The sequence below is a fragment of the Mytilus californianus genome, unplaced genomic scaffold, assembly GCF_021869535.1.
Source record: "Mytilus californianus isolate M0D057914Y unplaced genomic scaffold, xbMytCali1.0.p SCAF_2, whole genome shotgun sequence".
NCBI classification, from domain to species: domain Eukaryota; kingdom Metazoa; phylum Mollusca; class Bivalvia; order Mytilida; family Mytilidae; genus Mytilus; species Mytilus californianus.
In genome coordinates this window covers 36,580,464-36,603,596 of record NW_026262668.1, presented here as the reverse complement: position 1 = coordinate 36,603,596, position 23,133 = coordinate 36,580,464, and the positions used below count along the sequence as shown (strand labels likewise).

The 23,133-nt window shown below is 33.6% G+C and overlaps 1 protein-coding gene across 1 annotated transcript; it reads left to right on the top strand.

Annotated features, from left to right (window-relative positions):
• The first annotated feature begins 4,700 nt into the window (after positions 1-4,700).
• On the top strand, positions 4,701-10,541 carry LOC127729820 (sex peptide receptor-related protein 2-like). Its single transcript, XM_052237738.1, has 2 exons — positions 4,701-4,824; positions 8,539-10,541. The coding sequence occupies exon 2, from the start codon at positions 8,554-8,556 to the stop codon at positions 9,640-9,642; it is 1,089 nt and encodes a 362-aa protein (XP_052093698.1). The 5' UTR covers positions 4,701-4,824; positions 8,539-8,553; the 3' UTR covers positions 9,643-10,541.
• The last annotated feature ends 12,592 nt before the right edge of the window (positions 10,542-23,133 follow it).

Sequence of the window (23,133 nt, the reverse complement as noted above, 5' to 3'; positions counted from 1 at the left end):
AATTATATGAAAGGACTGTCTTTATATTACGATTTAAATCTAAGTACAATTTTTTTATTGAATACATCTTACATCTTGTGGTAAGTTGTTCTATTCACTTTGTCTGTTTGTCTTTTTGTTTTTTAGCCATGGCGTTGTCAGTTTATTTTTCGACATATGAATTTGAATGTCCCTATGGTATCTTTCGCCTGTCTTTAACTGATGAACCACTGTCACAGGTAAGGGGGTTGAGCGCTCATACTTTACCACACTACAGTTTTGCCAGTTCCAAGTCAGGAGCCTGTGATTCAGTTATTGTACTTAATTGCTGTCTGCAATATTTGGTTTTTTCAATTGATTTTAGCGTAAATAAGGCCGTTGGGTTTCTCTTTTCAATTGTTTCACAGTTTTTCATGCAGGCGTCTGACTATGCGGTATGGGTTTTGTTCATTGTTGAAGGCAGTACGGCGACGACATAAAGTTGGTTAAATCCTCGTCATTTGCTCTCTGTCAAATAGTTTTCTATTTGACAATTACATCGCAGCTCCTTATTTTTAAATTGAGGAATAAAATTACTGTTTTTGTTTGACATTATAAGATATGTCTGTTTCTCTAATTCTTTGACAATTTATACCTTTCTGCACTCATTGTATAAAAAAATTTAATCAACGTGTGGTTGCCGGTGATCTCAGAAGATGATTGGATGAATTTAAGGGTCATAACCTTTATCAGCTCAAAATATGCTAACAGGTGTTAATGAAATTGACAACTTTGTGAAATGTGGAAGGCACTCGAAGGGGGTTTTGGTTTAGCAAAAAATGAAAATGTATTTTTTAATCATTAGAGAAACAGATTCTTACATAGTTACTCGTGAATTATCGGATTTATCCAATCTCGATAGTTAAATTATAAATTTTAAAGTCCTCGCCAAGGCTCAGACTTTAAAATTGATAATTTAACTATCTCGATTGGATAAATCCGATAATCCACTGGTATCAATGTAAGAATCTATATGTCTCGACTCATTTTCGACATGTTATCCGACAATAGGTCTTTAGATAACAAATAACAGTCTAATCTGTAAATTTACCAATTGTGTCCTTCTTCTGATTATGACTGTTTGACTGAGTAGGGATTTTTCATGGCGGGTGATGCGTGCATAGCATGGGTCTGTTACCCTGTTGACACACCCAGTCTCGTTCCTTTTGTAGTTCATGCGATTCCCTCAGTTGTTATTTTACCTTGATGTGTATCAGCTTAATTGGTTGATTGTATATTTGAACATCCATAAACTATGGTTGCCTACCATTTCAAAATTTGACACGGTGAAATGCCAAATTGGTGTTGACGACTCTATGAATGCAGTACTGTTATTTCTATTCTAATGCTATGCTAGACATATGAAAAAAAAATATTTGAATAATCTTGTAAACGTCGACTGCCAATGCACAAAGTTGGTTTCAATGACTCCGGAATTTATGTTAGACGTCGTTCAACTAAAAGTTAGTGGGATTTTTGGTAAAAATCACCGTTGCCCAAGTCAAAGGATTTTAAGTTATTTTATAGACTGATATATATAGGAACGATTGCATCAAAAATATGATTTCTACAAATCTAAACAATCAGCAGAAATTTCAGATTTCTCCTTTAAGGCTTCACTCCTCAAGCAAGCTTAACTTTAGACGGTCTCGCCAGTTCTGTTTAGGCCTTCTTTGTTCAAATTAACTTTTTGTTTTCAACTGTTGCATTGTTAAATTTTGGATGCTGTCTCATTAACATATATTCAACATCTTCAAAGAACTACTTTATTACATGTTTAAAAACACTTATTTTGACAGATCACACGAAAGCTTAGGAAAAATGTACATACAAAATTGAATATATCATTAAGTAAAAATGCATGACAACAGATTCAAAGCTTAAATAAAATTTGTCGCAAAATTCAGAATTTTAATTGTTGAGGTACTGTATATGTATATTTTTTTCGCGTGTACTTTTTTCGCGTGTACTTTTTTCGCGAATTTCGTATTGCCGATGAATTTTTGTGTTTTTAATTTCGCGGTATATCCAAAATTTTAAAACATTAGAAACAGACTAAAAATATTTTAATGTTATTAATCAGGTCTTACAATATTTATTTAAAAATATGTAACTAAATAAACAAACATTACTCAATCATCAAAACAGACGTCTGTTCGATAGAAGCTAATACAATGTAATATTATCGGATTTAAGTTGCAAGTTATACGAGAAAGCTGTAAAATTTGGCTTGAGGCATTATTTGTTATATTTTGTCCTTTGATCCTTAATTGCTTTTCTGTACGGATCACTGGTGTTTGTTTTTTTTTTACAGTTTCACAGTTCAATTGAGGTAATGAACGGTAAACAAGGTAAACATGAAAAGCAGTTGTATATGTAATAGTTATACACAGAGGGATAGGTGTGTCTGGATAAGAAACCCCGTCGGCCGGGGGCCGGAGGGGTTTCTTATCCAGACACACCGTATCCCGAGGTGTATAACTAACTTACACCCCATTCTAAACCCGATATTTGTTAACATTGATTATCAAATGAATAAATAACCGATAGCATATTTATTGATAATACCAAACCATGATTTATAAGATTTTTTTTTTTATTACATGAAACCCCACTAGTAACCTTTCTTTGGTTATTTTCGTTCAAACTGTGACAAGTAAGTATATTTTACAAATGTCAAGTTGTTTTGCATATTCCCGTTAAATCCTGTGCTAATATGGATCAGAGGGTCAAGGTTGACCGTTTCGTGTATTCTTATTACAAACAAACAATACATCATGTTCCTTGTATGCAGTTGTCAATATGGACGGGTATAAGACGGACGACATTTTGTGGCAAGCATTGGATTTGGTAGAAGAGACTTAAGATAAAGGCAATATTATAACCCAAAGTACTGACAGGTATCAGTGTAATAAAGGTAATCATAACTGTATTTTATACCTTATGGTTTTATACCCTCCCCCCCCCTTCCTTCTCGAGAATAAACAAACATTTATATTCCAACATACTAAGGGATAGGTGTGACCCGACTATCAGACACGCTCAACATTCAAAGAAAGAGATTTAATATTTAGGAACTCCCTTTTTAGGGGGCAAACGGGGACTGATCCAGCTGGGGGTTCCCAACTCAACAGAAAAGGGGGGTCCAACAATTCAAATGCATTGATCTTTTTGGGTCCAAACCGCGGAAAACCACACCAGATCGGCCAATGGGTAACCGGGGGGGGGGGGGGGGAGGGGTCCCGGGAGTTAGAATCCCCATTTTTTTAAAGACCAATGCTTAAGAATAGAGACATATGACTGGAATAAAATAAATTACTTCAAGCAAAAGAGTATTTAAAGGATTATTTTTGTATTCAAAATAGATGCTTAATTCTTTTTTTCGCTATTGGAATTTCCTAAAATGTGTTTTTTAATATCTTGAAACAATTTGTAGTAAACACTATTAGTAATTTCTGATGTTCATGCTATTTAAAAAATAATCAATTTCTATTGTTACGAATAACAATGGACTTTGTTTGCGGGATGTAGAAGCAGGGGTTTCCAGAAACCCCGCTCGTCACACCCTGTGGTCAAAATCCTTTGTTATTCGTAACAATAGATCTATTCAATTTACACTTATTTCAGAAATAGAAACTATGAAGTATAACAATAGAACTGGGGTGTAATCCAGAATATGTATTAAATGGATTTATATGCATGTAAGCTTTCTAAGCTGCATATATATTCGCGTGTATTTATTTAGACTAACCGCGAAATTCGTGAAAATAAATAAACCGCGACAAAAAATACATATACAGTATTCTAAAATGAAATTTTATAACTGGTTAAGAAGAAGACGATGAGCAATGTACGGACGGACGAAAGGACACAACAATTAGTATAAAAAACCCTGCTTCAATAGGCTAATGAAAGATACTCCTTCTGTCATTCTCTTAGTTGATGACAAAAATAAGATGAAATTTTATAGAATTTTTAATTTTTTGTTGTCCAAACATTTGTTGTTTATCGATATCCAATACAACTAAAATGAAAATCACACTTTATAAATCGTATACGTCCAAAGAACGTTTCTAGATTTACCCTACCAGAAAAGCTCAAAGCCAAAAATTGAAAACCAAGTAATGTAAAAGTATTGGGTCACGTGTAGAGTTAGGTGCAAAACATCTCAATATAACGGTAAAACATTTGACTGAAGACAATCGAACTTCGCAATTACAGTTGGGTATCATATTATTGATTACAGATTTTTAAATGTTTAAATGTTTTTTTTTAATGAAGTATTAATAGTAGTCAATCCCGGTAACAAATATAACTATTATCCTTGCCTTATTCAATTACACCGCTCATTTTTATTGAAAGAAATGATATTTTGCGTTGCATATATTTCTATATTCACCAATGAAGTAATTGAAATATACCTAACCAATATTCTATTAAGGTTAGAATGCTGGGTCACTGTTAATAGGCAGCAAGCTTTGCATACCTAACATCGGTCAATGTTATTTGTGAAAAGTGACACGAGTACAAAATTCTTTTTCATAAAGACCATGATCCAATTTTTCAGGGTAGTCATGACATACTTTTCAAAGTTTTTATACAGGAAACACTTCTTGTTTTCCGATTTCCGTTCGGATATATTTATTAATGTATAATGTTATGACGATATATGAATTGTTTTGTTATACATTATAATGACATATACTGTACCTATCCTTCTCATCGTAATAAACATTTAGATCTGTGATGCATGAAGAATAATAAGATTTTAGATGATAAAAAATAACATTTATCTAGGGACTAAAGGTAAGTGTGTGTTTTATACATGTAAAGTATCTTTGAAATAAATAAATGTTTGTTAAATTCCGGTTTCACTGTTTTACATAAATCGAAAATTAATAGGCGACAAACATATGTTATAATAAAAATGTCTTAACGGTACGAACATATAAGTAAATTGCATACCTAAAAAAAACACGCTATATTAAACATGCTTAAAAGACCACTGTTTTGGGTTGGGTTCAATTAGACATATTTTAAATGTGACTAAAATAATTGTCGTTCTCTGTAATTTGCAGTCAGGTCAAACATGGAAGTAATATTGAGAGGAATAACAACGACTAATTAGCATGTATTTATGGCCTGCAGAGCTCTGTACTAAAGTCATATGATTTTATCCAATTATAGTCTCAGCGGCAAGACCCCTTTGGTTACTATCTGTGATACCGCGGTTGTAAAATGGCATCTTGAATTTCTTATCAGTCACGTGATTTTATCGAGAACAGTAATTATAAAGCACCTGTGTGAAATCCTAGTTTATTAATTAACAAGGTGGCGCTGTATCATATAAAACTTCTACCTTCAAAAAGAAATCGAATGATGTAAAAAACTTGAAAAACGGACGAGAATTGTTTACACTACAGCAGTTAAACATGGAAAATTGTATTTATTTTTGCATATTTTTGCTTTTTACTGTTCGTTTTAAAATGATCTAAAAGTATTTTCCGATTGAAAGCGGATCCCGAGTAAAACAGGTAATACCGACAAAGCGATCAGGTTTCACATGATGTTTAACAAAATAATGAAGACAAATGAAGACATAGATTTTTTTACTGTTGAAATGTGCAAAGTTTATCGAGATTTAAAAAAGGATATTTACTTTCAAGTATTTTAAATTTATGTATATATGTAATAAATGTCATTGATTACATTATTGAAACTGGACAACTAAAATCGGGATAATAAGTTCGTAAATATCTATTTTTAAAAAGTGTTTTAATACAGTTAATATATAACACGCTACAGCTAAAATAAAAACAAACAGACAAAATGAGCTTGACCCTATCTGCCTAACCGCAAATTCATTTATATGAATTAGTTTAAAGAATAGAAACGTTTGTGAATATTTTAATTGACTGGTATACACGCATGACTTGGATTATTCATATTTAATAAAAGGGGGTCCAAACATTTTTTTTGTACAATCATATTCTTAAATTTTTAAGAAATGGCGTCTTAACTGTCTGTAAATATTAAAATTGAAAACGATCCACCCATGTCCTCCAGTTTTTTAGATCGAAATAAACAGAAATAGGAAAATTAGACTAAAAGCAACATTGAACGAATTACTCTATTCGGCAGCGTACATCAGCGGAATGTAACGAGTGGACTATTCTGGTTACTTCGCACGTATATACGACAACAACTTGTCTATTCGTAATTTTCCGTGAACACGAAAACGACCGAAAAGTGTCAGTGATTTGATCGATCACATGCCGAGAGTCAATTACCATGCCATATATTAAACCAATTAACGAGTTATCGAAAGTTGGGCGGTAACGCAGATGAAACCTTTGAACTGGCGTTGTAGTTATTCCTTTCAATATTACTTCCATGGGTCAAACAAGAAAAAACTATCTTTTTTTAGTTGATCCTATGGAGGGTTTGCAATTGTTTAACGTGTTTTAGATTTATTAATACATCAGCAGGTTAGAAATTTTAAGTCTGGTATCTATGATGAGTTTACTTGGTAGAAGTCCTATATTAAGTCGTTCTTCTATATATAGCTTTTGTCTATCTATAAATGGACATCGAGTATTGAAAACTATAAAACCTCGCCAAATGTGCATGTACTTTGCCGAGAAACCCGTCAGTTGTTGTTTAAGTTTTTTTTCACTTAGGAGTTTGGTATTGATGGTGAATGTTTGCTAGAATCCGTTGAATTTATTTATTACTTTTTAAAACATAACAACAATTAATAGAGATCAACCAGTGGTAAGAAATGGATGCCAGTGACATGTTCTAATTTCTAATTTTTAAAAGTTGACGTTTGTGGAAGCCGCATGCGACGTTTCCGTAGATTTTACTATTTAGCTGGATACTTCAGCTGTTGATATAATAGCGTATGTGTGTGGCCAATGTTGAAATTCTTCATCAATATTAAGTATTCTAATGAATGTTGATTTACTTGAAGTTTTGTAACTGAAACTGTAAAGAATATACTTAATTGCTGTCAATTATCACAAATATCCATTGAAATAATTGCAAATTTGGTTCCAAACTTTACTAACTTCATATTAAAGAAAAAAATAATTTCAATTTAAAGACAAAACAAAATAGACGATTAAACAAAAAAGGAGTCCACAAAACAATACACATAACCAACACGAATCCCCACCAAAACCCAATTTATTTATCGTATGTTGCAGTGATGGCTATTTCATAGAGTAAACAGAACATTATGGCTGTAAACTATGTTACGAGATCATAAACACAGGCACTTGTCTGAAAAAAAATCCTATATACCTTAATATAACAAATATATGTTATATTAAGGTATATACGGGGGAAATTTTCAGAGACAAGTGCCTGTGATAATAAACTATTGACGGACACGTCCTCTAATATGATAATTACAAATTCTCAATCGTCAGTATTAATTATAATCTAATTGATATACTTTAGTGATAATGTTTCATGTACACATATAAACAGTGGACTCTGGTGCTAAGTTCCTGCAAACCACTAGTTACATTCGCTGAACCTGCTTTACAACAAATTTGTTTAAATATTTGTTCACATTACTTAATAAATTTTCATTGAGTGGGATTACTTAATTATGGGTATTTGTCAGTATCCTGTAATCCAGCAGTTGTCCTTGGTTGCTGTCTGCAATTATATTGGTTTTCATTTATCGTTTCAAAACATGCCGTTAGTTTTCTTTTTCAACTTGTTAACATTTTGTCATCCCGGGGCCTTTTAAAGTTTACTATATGGTATGTAGTTTGCTCACTGTTTAAGGCCGTATTGACGACCACATTTGTGAATATCCTCATGCTTTTCATGATGATATCTAGTGGATAGTTGTCACATTGGCGTTCATATCACATCCCTAAATTTTTATATTGTGTTTAACCAAGTTCAACTTTGAGACTTTGAAACCAATGTTTAATGAACTTATCAATACCAGAATATATAGTTTTTTTTCTAAATTTACCTGAACATAAGTGAACAGAACATCTTAGATTTGCTTAACTTGTGGGCAAATGAATATCTTGTAATAACGTATAATTAAAGGTATTCAGTCCATAAGGCTCCGTGTTGAAGGCCGTACTTTAACCATAGTATCATTGTTAATTTTAATACATTGTGACTTGGATGGAGAGTTGTATCATTAGCACTCATACCACATCTTCTTATTTATATACATAAGGGTCTGGGTGTGGGGTTCTTCGTTTCTGTATTCTTTATTTCCGTGTCATTTTTCTCTATTCTTTATATGTTTTGTCAGTTATTCTTTATTCTTTATATTCCAGAACCACATTATTCTCTTTTCTTTATTTGTTAATCTATTTTTTCTATTATTTATTTTTTGGGGTCGATTTTTCTTTACATTTGCCTAGTATTCTCTATTCTGTCAATCCTATCCATATCCTCGTCCATACCCGTTCTGGTGACTTTAAATTAGTAATATCAATATTCAAAGGATTTATAAAATAATTTCTTTACACTATTTTGCAGAGCTGATTGAGAAAAATGGTCAGACTACCAAAGACAACCACAGTTTCACAATTAACAGAGTCCCTTTTGGGAGAATTTCTTAACGTTTCAACAACGACATCTCTAACGGAATATTATTTAGATGTTTCGACGGCAACACTGGAACAACTAAATAGAACCAAAGCATTCAGTTTAAAAACTTATTTTGAAAGTGGTGCATACATTTATTACGGATATGTAGGGCCAATAATTACCTTTTTTGTTACTATAATGAATATTATGCTCATTGCAACAATTATCAAAGGAAATTTCAGGACTTCTACGCATGCCGTTATGGTTGCTATAGCAATTGCTGATATTCTTACCGGCATAATACCAGTTCCTTTCAACATTCAAGTTTTTAGTGTCAAACGCAGTAAAGACTACTTAAAAATAGAATGGTGCTATATATTTGAAATTTGTCAAGTTATTCTTCCAACAGTTTTTCATCTTATATCATTAAGCCTAACAGTCGGACTATCAATAGAAAGATTTTTTGTAGTTTCGTTTCCATTGAAAGCAAAACGATTTTGCACTATGAGAAATGGGATTCTTTTCAGTATTTGTGTATTCGTTATAAGTTTATGTGCCCAGATTGATACATTTGAAGACATAACATATGATCCGGTCAAAATCACATCTACGAATGGAATCAAACTAACAGGATGCAGACGATCAGTAAAGGACAGATCTGATAGAGAATACATAACACGGATGTTTATTCTACGTTTTATTCCATGTATGCTTCTTGTAATTTTCACTATTCTTTTACTTCGGAAATCGTCTGACATCCAGGAATGGCGGAAATCAACTACTTCTTCGTCCAGTGCAACATCGTCGTTAGAGCGAATGGATTTTGCTGTATCTTTGATAGCAACCATTGTTTTTTTGACAGAAATCACTATGGGCACTTTGCTGCTTAATGATCACCTCAATTCCCGACGAAAAATAACATCAAACCACGCCCTGCTTTCTGGTATTACATATGTAGTTTATATGGTTACCAGTCCTATCAACTTTGCAATTCTTTGCTTTCTTAGTAAAAAGTTTAGACAAACATTTCTATGTATGTTTTGCAGACATTAATGACATGGACTATTTGAATGGAAGATTATGAAAAAACTTCAGTTGCAAACGTTGCTCATACGAACCAATATAGGATAATGTCTCATTTTGTCCATCATCATGTTTAAGTCATATTAGACGAAGTGAAGAAGACTTGGTGACTTAAACATGATAAATATACTGTACAGTTCTTCAATTTGTTACAGGACTTATAATATCAATGTTTCATCAAATATACATAAATCGGATGTTTGAATCAATACACTAATTTCCTTATTGGCTGAGTTCTCTACTTCTAAACATTTACAAATAATCGTATTATTCTTAAAACTCTCTTTCCACAGAAGAGTTATAAACCTCAGAAAACATATTTATTAACCTGGAACTACGTTCTCCTTAAATATGAAGAATTATGTTTGATTTCAGTCAAATTTGCTGATAATTTAGATAACTCTCCATGATCATCAAGTTAGAGTTCGAGTAAAAATTTGAGTTTTTGTTCGAGTTAGATTTTAAGTTTGAGTTGAAATGTAAGTTAATTGCCAAATACATATACGAGTTTGGTTAAAAAAAATATTCAGGTCAGAGTTCGAGCTAAAACTCCGAATTTGCTTTTTTTTGAGATGGCATTTCCTTAATCTATGTTTTAAGAGATCTAGAGGAACTATTATGTGACTCTTTTCATGAATTTCCAAATATCATTATCATACATATTATTTGTCCTAAGTTGTTGATTTTAACAACGTGTTCCCGAGTAAAAGACGTGTTAGATAAATGATTACTTTTGACAAACTACAAACGAGAGTCGAGAGACGATAAACACTTCAAAGGGATCGTCTCAAAAGACGTATCAATTTTTTCTATCGTTACCATAATGCATTATGTAAAGTCATATGAAACATGATAAAGTTAGGATTTTATTATTTTCAGTCAATTAAATTGCTCCCTCTTTCTACCAAACCAGCGCAAAGTTCAACAATCTGATCTATTTTCCAGTGCGGATGACGCCACATTGTACTTTATAACATTAATATAAAAATAAGAAGATGTGGTATGATTGCCATTGACTCTCCACAAGAGACCAAAAGACACAGAAATTAACGACTATAGGTCACAGTACGGCCTTCAACAATGAGCAAAAGCCGATACCACATAATCAGCTATTAAAGGCCCCGAAATGACAAATGTAAAACAATTCAAACGAGAAAACTAACGGCCTAATTTATGTACAAAATAATGAACGAAAAACAAATATGTTACACAGCAACAAACGACAACCACTGAATTACAGGCTCCTGACTTGGGACAGGCACATATAGAATGTGGCGGGGTTAAACTAGTTTATTGGCGTCAAACCCTTCCCTAACCTGGGTCAGTGGCGTAACGGCACAACATAAAAACAAACTATGCAAAACAATAAACAGAAAACAAAAATGAGAAACAGCAAAAAACGACAACCACTCAATTACAGGCTCCTGACTTGAGACAGGCACATATAAAATGTGGCGGGGTTAAACTAGTTTGTTGGCGCCAAACCCTCCCCCTAACCTGGGACAGTGGTGTAACAGTACAACATAACAAACTATAAAAATCAGTTGAAAAAGGCTTAACTCATCAGATGGATACAAATAGAATTACATCTAAAAAAAACACAGAGTGGACGTGGACGGGTACTTAAACATCCAAACAACAGAAAGACACTAAGTACAGATTTGATAGTACTCGCAGTTACTGACAGCTAGTTCAAATCCAATAACAACTAATGAAAAAAAAAATCATGCATCCAAGACTAAAAGTCTGCCAATAGTATGTTCGATATGAACTTGAGATAAAGGTTACAACAGTTGCAGTTAAGTCTGTCACATATCTTGACTAAAAAATGACAATGAGGGTCGGTTGAAAACAAAACTTTACGACAAAAGAGATGATTGCATACGGAGTATATATCTCCCAGTTGATACGATATTCCAGGACTTGTATATCCTATCATGATTTCCTTGATAGAGGGTTGCCACTCACAAGGCAAGAGTTCCAAGTGGTGAAGTTAAAATCATCCCTTCGTAAATTTTACGGACGCCATCACGAGTTGGTTGACCATTATGGAATATCCGTTTCACAGATGATAGTGGATATGTTCCAAATGTCGTAACTACAATCCCGTCCCCTTTTCCCCGAATGTGACCTACCGAATTAGACTTATTACCGGGTTTGTACTCACATGGGCAACACGACGGGTGCCACATGTGGAGCAGGATCTGCCAACCCTTCCGGAGTACCTGAGATCACCCCCAGTTTTTGGTGGGGTTTGTGTTGCTCAGTCTTTAGTTTTCTATGTTGCGTTTCATGTACTATTGTTTGTCTGTTTGTCTTTTTCTTTTTTAGCCATGGCGTTGTCAGTTTATTTTCGACTTACGAGTTTGAATGTCCCTTTGGTATCTTTTGTCTCTCTTTTTCTACATTAATTTTGCATTCTTCAATGCGACGATTAAGCTTCTTGCATTTAGAACGGTCTCTTCTTGTTTTATGACGCAATTGGTATTTTTTTAAGGCGCCATTATTGGATAACGATTAGAATATATTTTATCTGCTTATGTAAAAAGCTTCTATGGGAAATCAAGCTGAATTCCGTGTCCTTTCAAGGACAACCACTCGTTATGTGACATCCAATCCAATGGAGAAAATATCTCCCACAACAACGGTACTATATACCATCAATTGTATGTGACACAGTGAATGAAGAAACATCAAACAACAAAGACAAAATCGAATAACACAGATATGTTCTTAGCCACAAATTACCATCAATAGGCGATTTCTGGAAGACCAGTTGGCATATGTCCGATTCATAAGGAAGTAAGTGCCAATATTTTAAAGGCTTTTGGCATTGACTCAAAATCTGATTCTGATACTAATTAAAATAAACAGAATATCCTAGTGTATGACTCGTGTATTTTTTTTTAATATATATCGCTATGTCATAAAAAACTTTAAATATAATACAGACGTTCTGATTCGTGACATGTAGTTTGAGTTTTTCTCTGAACTGCAAAACATTATCGTCGAGTGAGGTAGCATTGTCGGATCCAGAAGGGGGAGGGGGTCCGGGGAAAGGAACTCCCCCTTGTCTTCCGATTTTCTTTTTTTTTTATTTATGTGAACGTTTCACGATGTTCCACCTTTTCAAAAAATCTGTATCCGCGCCTGGGTAGCAGTTAAACAATTATTATTGTACCGAGTTAATCAATAACTAATTTTACTCTTTTGAGATTGTCCATAATTCAAATGTCTCAACTATTGACTCTCGACTCTAGTTATTTATCTAACATGTCTAATATATGAGAAGAATGATTTAAATGATATACTGGCAGAATTATTAGTCATATACATAATTATACATATTTGCAAAGAATCATGTATCGTTATTAACACTAGAATATTAAGGAAATTTAGTATATTTTTGATTTTCCAATATGATATTATATATCATGTATATATGCTAATAGAATTTCATATATAGAAAATCTTGTTCATCTATTATTACTTGAACTTCAAAAAAGTGCATATTTTATTTACAAACATGTTCAGATTTAAAGTTTTATGATGTGGGAAAATGTTGATCTTTTGATTATTTAAACATACTGGTTTTACATATGCATGTTGATCGTTATATATATATAACTACTGTCATTATGTATACTGACATTTCTATGGAAATCAGTATCCTGGAGCAGTCAGTACTACGCCAGTTATCAAATAAATAAATTACAGATTTTCATAAAGAGAAAGTTAGAAATAAAATCTCTATATATGAAAGAGACTTAATTGGGCCGTTAGTTTTCATTCGAATTGTTTCACATGTTGTCATGTCGACGCCTTTTAATGGTACGGTGACAAGTACAGTAAAATTTTAAAATTTAATGGACAGAAATACCTCACAGCTAATTTTGTCTTTTTTTGAAGATAAATATAATACCCTTTGATTAAATCATGTCGGAAGAGTGCCAAAATGGTGCAGATTTTTTAAAACTTGGTCAAAGGTCAAAAGGGTGGTTTTAAAAAATCACAATTTTGGACATTTTGTACAATTTCTCGGTCGTCCCTCATGATAACTGAGAAAAAATTCAAAGGAATTTTGCACAAATTCAGCTTTTCATATTTATGCCTGATTGCCAGAGATTAGTGATGTATAATCCCTCTTCCAACATGTAAGAAAATGAAAAAGATATCTTTATCTACGGAAATTATCGACAAAAAATATTTATATTTTATATTTAGCTATGCAATAATATATAACAACATATAAAGATATTTTTGGGAAAGTTTTGTTAACATGCCATAAAGAACAAATAAAGGAGAAATAAGTACTGTAAAATTAACTCCCGGTCCATGATTCAATGAAAAAATGATGAAACTCATTATTGATTATATAAACCCAAAAGAATGTTGGAACTATAAAAAATAGTCTTGATGCATACATGTCAGCATGAACACGATAGTATATGAAGGTTTTTTTTTATGTTAATAGGTCAATTAGTACAAAAACAATAGCATAATAAAAACATGTGTCCCCGTTTTTATAAAACAACACAAACAATAGAATACTTAGTATGTAGCAGACTTGACTAAACCCGATTTGAAGCCCGATATATATATGTGAATTACAAACAAACATGATTTACACACACATTATTTTGTTTGTTTGTTTTTAGTTTTGGTTTTTTTTAGAGAGAGAGAGCTCCCAAACCACATCAAGTCTTATAAAACAATCTGACGAGTAAGCTGGATTTCTACAATCACCACTGCCCTGACAACAACAAATGTTAGTGCTTGGAAAATTCTGTTTGTAGCATACGTAATATTTTCGACAAATAGTTTTGAATTTACATGTACAAACAAGGTCCTGCAAAAAGTCAGATGCCATTGGATTCAAAATATATTGAAACTATGAAGCTATTCCCCACATCCATATTCCAAAGGTGATCTAGGTGGTGGCTTGGCGATAGAAGCATTCATCCAGAAAAACTCGAAGAATATGCTGTCTGAATGATGCCTTTGAATGGAGGTAGTCTCACTAAGGAAGCATCCTTAGAAAGCGCCGACTTCACTCTTAAGTTTATTGAGATCACCATGTACTGATTGAACATTGTTCCTGGTGTCATATAGATCCGCGATGAATTGACTTTTCACTGCAACAGATGTGTCAATATTAAAACCAGCTAAATTGACAAACTTTGATACATGTTTGGGTTTTGTTTCAACTCCTTATAACTGTCTGTTTGCCAATTCCGATTAAAGAAAACGTGTCGCATCCTGTAAGAGCGTGAGTAGCTGTGCCAGACATCAGTGGTCCAATAATTGTGCATATGTCGTGAACAGGTAAAAACCGTTTGCGTCTTTGGTTGAAGAAACCCATCCAGTAAGAAACTTCAATTCATCATCATTGACATCTGAGGAAAATACCTTATACAGAGAAGTAAAACATAAGTGTCTGATGATTTTAATATAATGCGACCCCTCTAATTACTTTTTTAGCAAAAAGAGACGTCAGAATAATTCTTATATCTTCCTGTGTAAACTGAACAACTGATTACAGTCACTTACAGATCTGGCACAAAACTGCAACACAGTCTATAGATTTTGAAAAGATCCCGCTAGGAATTATATTTCGTCATGATCTTCAAATCAAAATCATTGTAGTGCTGGAGTGCATGATCACCTACAAATCTTATCAACCCCTGTTTATTTTCGGGTGCACAAAGACATTTCTTACAATCTCTAAATGATCTGCCTTCAATGACCCTAAGAACCTTAGATCTACAACCATTTGAAACAGATCTCCTTATTCATTCTGCTGATTTTGTAGAATGTTCCACATCATATCAACCAAACACGTCCACGACACCCCAACGTTTTCAAAACAAGCTATTAGGGTTTTTAAGGCGTCCTTGGCCAAATTTCCAAAACAGTTATACCTTTTAACATAAAGACTTTTTACGATACCCATACCATCTCTCATCAGGGGTGTACTTATTTTTAATGCAGGGATATCACAAACTCAGCTATAGGTATACATTTCCGTACAGTATCACATGAAAGTGCATTGTAATCATTCTCCATATGAAAATAATTGTCATCCACTAACCTGGCAAAACTATTTATCAGAGAGGTAGGAATACATTGTAAAGCTGTAGGAATACTAAATTTTGACGCAGATGGATAGTAATAATTTGAAATTTCGAACGATCGTAAACTGCTTTTCACAATTTTTTTCGCATCATGAAGGGTCTGGAAGCAAGAATATGTATCTAGAAAATTATGCGACAACGGAAATGCCTTTTTTTTCAAAAACAGATCATCGTGTAGACTTTCTGTTAGTTTTTGGAATGCAACGATTGATTTCAAGCATCAGATGCAAATTCAATGTTTCATTCCAGCAAGTAGTTAACAATGCATGCTGAATGATGCAGCGCCTTGTCCTTGAAGTAATCTATATAGAGAGCAAACTTGCCACTGGATAGTTTGACTGGTAATTTGCGTCATTTAAAACATAATAGGCACGCTCAAATGACTCTACATGCCTTAATTGCTGTTGGACATTGGTTTTTCCCTAATTCAAATGTATCAAAATGTATTCTACTTGTACATGTATAGGCTTTATGACACGACCTATACTATTTTACATGTACTTTTTCTTATTGAATGAATGCACTGCCAATCATTTTCCGGATTAATTCGGATGTATTCCAATGTGTTTTAAATTTAGTGTTTTCGAAAAACTCAACAAGAATATTAGGGACTTATCATTTATCATGTTTTACCTGGGAGGGGGAGGGGGTGGGGCTGGCCAAAATGTAGGGGGATTAAGTTTTTTTCTGTAAGTGGAAAAGGGGGGTCCTTTTATAGCAAATATTTGCTGATATCTTCATTCAGGAATTAAATATAAGCGTTCCCGCGTTTGATAATGTAAAAGAAAAAATCGGAAAATCACGCTTTACCTCGATTTAAAAAAAAACTGCACCGTGGGAAAACTCTACGACAGGGCTAAAATGATAGTATAATGTTTACTCTATCTTCATGTGGATTTTTAGCCGTGAGGTATGTCGGTTCATTAAACTAGCTCTTAAAATAAGAGACTTTTCTTGATTTGTCACTCCACTATAAGGGGGAATGACATGCTTTTGGGGTGTGGAATATAGGATATTAAAAAAAAGTGGGATAGGTGAAAAAGAAGGGAAAATAATAGGGACCTGGGATATTTCTTTAATGTGGGATGTGGGATAAAACAAAACAACAAAAGAAATATAAAAAGTGGGGTCCCAGAAACTAATGGGTCATTTGATAAAATGATGAAAAGTCAAAAATGATATATTGAACATGAACGGATCATTGCATTGAAACCATTTCAGAGCTGGTAATACTCAAGTTAGAATTGCACCGCCGTACGGCTACAATAGGAAATAATTTCTGGCATACAAATCGTGTATTCCTCAGCGTGTGATCTATTACTATGATATACAATATCATTTCATAAATAACATTGTTTTATCTTGAAAAAAGTCCCTTTTAACTTTAATCTTAGTTTATCTCGCACATTGTTAATCTGTTCATAGTTCTAAATGGTATTGGTAAATGTATAACAAGTAGCAAAGCCCACGAACTATCCCCAAATAAATTGAGTATTTCTGTATTTACGAGGAACTTATTGGAAACCCCCTGTACAAAAGACATCAGCGCAGTTCTTATGAAGATAACATAAACTTCCGAGACAAGACGAGCACGATCATACTTAAAATATTATTATTACACCTGGTATCCCGATCCGAAATCCTCGGAGGGCTCCAAATCCCGAGGAGTGATAACACGAAAAATACAAATGATGGGGGATTATGTTCCGTGGAATCGTATCCAGATTTTATGTGCCTCGACACGATATAAGTGTTTCTTGATATATCGTACAAATCAAACTTTGCCCAAAATTCAACCGACACTTAAATATCTGATATGAACTGATTAAAGTTTATGAGGATCAAACGGCATCAGATACCACACGCGGAATGGGATGATGCGGGGTGTAGTGGCAAAAAGACGGTAAAAAAAATAACAGACATCCATACCTCACTGCGCGGTTTTCAATGGAGTGGAACCACACAAAAGCAAGCAGACAGCTTTTTTTTAAAGCGGAATTTAGAAAATGAGCACCCAGGTGTCAACCCCTCTTTTATAGCTGCGGGTTTTTTCTAATTATTAAAGGTCCGTATGGTGACCTGTAATTGCTTATATCTTCGACATTCAAACTCTGGTGGATAGTTGTCTCATTGGCAATCATTCCACATCAACTTATCTTTATAATGTAACAAGTCCCAAGCCCAATCCGTAAATCTGTAAATGTTTACATACTGATCTTAACTTTATTTTTAATTAAAACAATTTTTCGAATCACAAATTTCTTTTTAAAATTTATCTGATTTTTTACATTTAAAACTGCCTCAAGTCTTGACTTGTATCTAGAAATGTACAATGAGAGTGGTTGAAAATAAAACTTTAAGACAAAAGGGGTGAATTTTTTTTTCCACCTATGCATATGGATATATTTCCCCCAGTTGACTGGATATTCCAGAACTTGCGTTTCCTATCATGATTTCCTTGACGGGGGATTGTTGATTACAAATAAGCTATTGAACCAAGGGTTCCAAGTGATAAAGTTGAAATCATCCCTATAAAACTTTTATGGACGCCATCACGAGTCTGTTGACGGTATGGAATATCTGTGTCACAGATGACCACAGATATGTACCAATTAATTGTCGTAACCACAATCCTGTTCTCTTTTTCTCGATTCTGAAAACATCGAATGAGACTTATGATCGGATTTGTACTTGTATGAGCAACACGGTGGTGTCACATGTGGATTAGGAAGGTTTACCTTTCCGGGGCAATTTTGTTCACCCTGGCCATGATTTGGTGGGACTGTTTATTAGTCTTTGGTTTTCTATGTAGTGTTTTGTGGACTCATTCGTTTTTCGTTTACTTGTTGTCATGGCGTTTTCAGTTTTTCTTCAACTTATGAGTTTTGAATGTTCCCGTGGTATCTTCCGCCTCTTTAGTTTAGTGAAAACTCATGAAATCAACAAAAGAGTACATAAAAGGAATAGCATGAAATTTAGAATCACTTCACATATTGGACAGGACAACAGATATAAACAAAGACTACCAACAACAAACAACGAACAACACATGGTTCAGTTTGTCTGACTTGGTATAGGCACAAACAAAAAACAGTTTTACGTATGCACAAACATCGCTCTTTGCCTCTTTAACGTATTTGTCGTAAAAGTAAAAACAAAACCTGCATAGTCCAGCTAAAAACAGGATAACAATAGACAGTAGTTGGTAAATGCCTACTATTTATTATTTACGAAACATTCCAGCACACCACACAAGTGGTGAAATTAACAAGCCATAGGACGCGAAAGGAGGAATATCGCCAAATAAAAAGGGAAGGTTAGGTATGACAGAGTTGAAGTTGTCTCTTTTATCGTATATCTTGTTTTGAATTTTTTCCATTTTTTACAAATACAGTGAGTAATGTCTAAAAAAAAAGGCACAACTGACTGTTCTATAATTGGCTTTATCAAATCGAAGTTCATTTGGATAAATCCCTCTAGAACATTTAATCGATTAAAAAAAAATATATATTCTTGTCATAACGAAAAAAAAGGTTGTCAATTAAGAAAGAAATGTAAAACCTTATTCATGCTTGCTCATGTCAAAGAACAATGATTTTTTTATATATATGTAGGACTCTAAACTGCGATGGTACTCCGAACTGCGATGATCACGCTGAAATGCGATGGTCCGCGCTGAAATGCGTTGGTTACATGCTGAAGTGCGATGGTCTAACTGTGACGTTGACGTTGATTGTTATGATGAAATGCGATGGTTATACTAGCTAAAATGCAATGGTCTGTAGTAGGAAACAACATTTAATGTGGTTGTGTAGTGGTTAGCGTGCTAGCCTCGAATTTAGAAGGTCGATGATTTCTTGTCCGGTGAAACCAAAGATTTTTAAACTTAATTTTTTTCTAATTCTTCGCCTAGCATGCAACAGATGGAGCCAGAAAATAAGATTTAGAATGGAAATGGGGAATATGTCAAAGAGACAACAACCCGACCAAAATGCAGAAAACAGCTGAAGGCCACCGATGGGTCTTCAACACAGCCAGCGAGAAAAATCCCTCACCCGGATGCGGGCTCCAGCTGGCCCCTTAACAAAAATGTGTACTAGTTCAGTGAAAATGGACGTCACACTAAACTCCAAAACATATAACTGAACTAAAATTAAAAAAACATACAAGACTAACAAAGAGCAGAGGCTCCTGACTTGGGACAGGCGCAAAAATGCGGCGGGGTTAAACATGTTTTGTGAGATCTCAACCCTCCCCCTATACCTCTAGCCTATGTAGAATAAACAAACTCACAGCAATACGCACAGTAAAACTAAGTTTAAAAGAAGTCCGAGTCCGATGTCAGAATAGGTAACGAAAAAAACTAAGCAAAATGACAATGATTCATAAATTAATAAAGGACTACTAGCAATTACTGACATGCCAGCTCCAGACCTCATTTAAACTGATTGAAAGATTATGTCTTCATCATATGTATAGAATATTACCATAAAAGATTGAATGTGAAATACCTGAACGTATAAGATGTCTGCATGTTGATTTATATTTAAGAATGATGTCCTTGTACCGATGATAAAACTTAGTAAATGTTTTGACTAGTTTGTGATATCGAAAACCCTGGTGTAATAATTTTTAAGTAATACAGGGATTTCTTTCGTTAAAATCAAATACGTTGTTACATACACGAGCGAATCGAACAAGTTGAGATATATAAACACCATGAGATGGTGATAAGGGAACGTCACCATCGAAAAATGGATAATTAACAATAGGAAATGAAAAATCATCTCTTTTATCATAAATTTTGGTATTAAGCTTCCCGTTAAAGATTAGATATCAAGATCCAGGAAAGGACAGTGTTCATTGTTAGTATTAGCTTTATTCAAAGTCAGTTCAGCAGGATAAATCTCTTTAGTATACATACTGAAGTCGTCATTATTGAGAGCCAATATATCATCTAAATATCTAAAAGTGTTACTAAATTTTCGTATCAGATGTTGTTTCGATGGGTCTTTGTTGATTTTAGTCATAAATTGTAACTCATAACAATACAGAAACAGGTCCGCAATAAGTGGTGCACAGTTAGTCCCCATTGGAATTCAGATAAATTGTCGATTTACGGAATCTCCATAGCGAACAAAAATGTTATCTAGTAAAGATTCAAGGGCAGTTATCGTATCAAAGCAGGTCCAACTGACATAGTTCTTTTGTTTGTTGTTACTTAAAAATGACCTAAAAGAGTTTGAACATATATATTCGCATTCTGACTTTTTAAATGCCCATTTAATTAGGTGTGTGATTTTTTTCTTAATAAGATTATGAGGCAAAGTGGTACAATGTATATAGGGTTGAAAAATCAAAACTTTGAACAGTTTCGAAATCACCAATACAAATGTATAAGCATGTAATTTATCAAGTACTTCCAACGAATTTTTGACACTTCAAAAGTTATTAATTCTACTATTTTCAAAGGCCTTATTTGAACAATTTATTACCAGGTTTTTGATTGATTGATTGATTGATTGTTGGTTGCTTAGCGTCTAGTGGCAAACCAGGTTTTTGATTGTACCAAGTGTACTAGTAAGTAGAATAGACAGTTTAGTAGTGGAACAATGCCTTGAAGACGAAATAAATCTATATTTGTAAGGTGTTTTGTGCAGCTTCGGACATACATAGTTGGAACTTTCATTGTATTTAGTTCTGCTTGTAAAGAGGTAGCTAAAAGTTTATGTTTGTTACAAATGTCATTTCCAGAAAATGGAGTCAGTTGGAATGTTGGTGAATTCGTGATTTCCTTTTGCAGAGCCTCAATGTAAAATTTACGTCAAACAATAATGATATTATTAGCAGCCTTATCAGACGGGACAAAAACAAATTCCTTGGCGAGTTAACGGTCTTTTAGCTTATGTTTGATACGAGAAATAGGGCTATTATGGTTGTTGTTAGGAGTTAAATGTTCTTTAAAATGTTTAATACGAATATCAACTATGTTCATTACTGAATATAAAAAAAAGAATCCTAGGATTTTTTGTCTGCTTTTTCTCGTTTTATCCATTTCGAGCAGTAAGTACGGAGTGAGTCGTGGATGATGTTACGACACTCATTCCAATAATTTAATAATTGACGGGGGACGATATATAGGTCCTTTACAGAGGAATGATTTCAACTCTCGGTCATGGACGATGTTAAGGTCTCCTGTTATAACATGGGAACTGGGGCCATAAATGTATTCGGAATTACTGCAATTTCATGACGTAGGTGTATTGTCACTGATATTAACATCTTTACACATTTCGCTAAAATTAAACACATATTTCCTTGTAGACTTTTTGTAAACATAACAAATAAGAGGGAGTTCAGTATTATCAAAATAGCCAGGAATTTGTTCTTTTAACAGAATGATCATTAAAAATACCGGCAATATTTACAAAACCTTTAATGACATATTTGATTTTAATAAAATCTTTTTTTATGATCTTCAGGGCGATCAATTTTAGATTAGAATAACAATATGCAATTATAATTTGGACGATTTCATACTTAGGACTGTAATATGGAATTGTGTTGCAATCCTCTAAGATTTGATGTATTTTATTAACAGGTAAAGAACAGAGCTTGGTTAACAGATAATGTCTGCCGTTGTTTTTTGAAATAGTAATTAGGTCCGAAATATTTGTATTGTTGGTACGAAATTTTCTCTGATTGCGATTTATTCTACGCCCATGAGAACAGTTTTTACGAACAGTTTTAGAAACTAAATCCAAAATGTTAACAGAATCGGTTCTTGATATATTACCAATTCCCATGATATTATCATTAAGACCGAGAGGATAGACTGTCTGTATTTTTTTAATCCAATTTAATTCAATTATTTTCCGTGGTCGTACAAACTTTGAATGAGATTCCCCAGGCTGCTTTTTTAATTACTACTTCTAAAGGTTGAACTGTTAAATATTTAATAGGATGATTGTGCTTCTTAAGGTGTTGATAAATGATACTTTTGAATTTATGGGGTCTTTTAAAACGATAAAGGTGTTCTTGCGTGCGTCTAGATAAATAGCGTCCAGTTTCACCTACGTACTGATTATCCGCGCATCCCGGTTTGTTTCATGTGAGTAAATAGATAATCACGATTTTTATTGTTAAAAATGTTAGCAATTGTAGTATTTTCAGATAAGCGATTTTGAAGATTGAGACGTGTAGATACCCTTTGAACGAATTTGGTGTTTAGTTTTTTTCAATTTCTGAGTTTCATTTTTTGTTTTTTTGTTATCCGTATTTGCAATTGAAAGGAGCAAAGACTGGCGTCCAGAATATGAACCAGTCG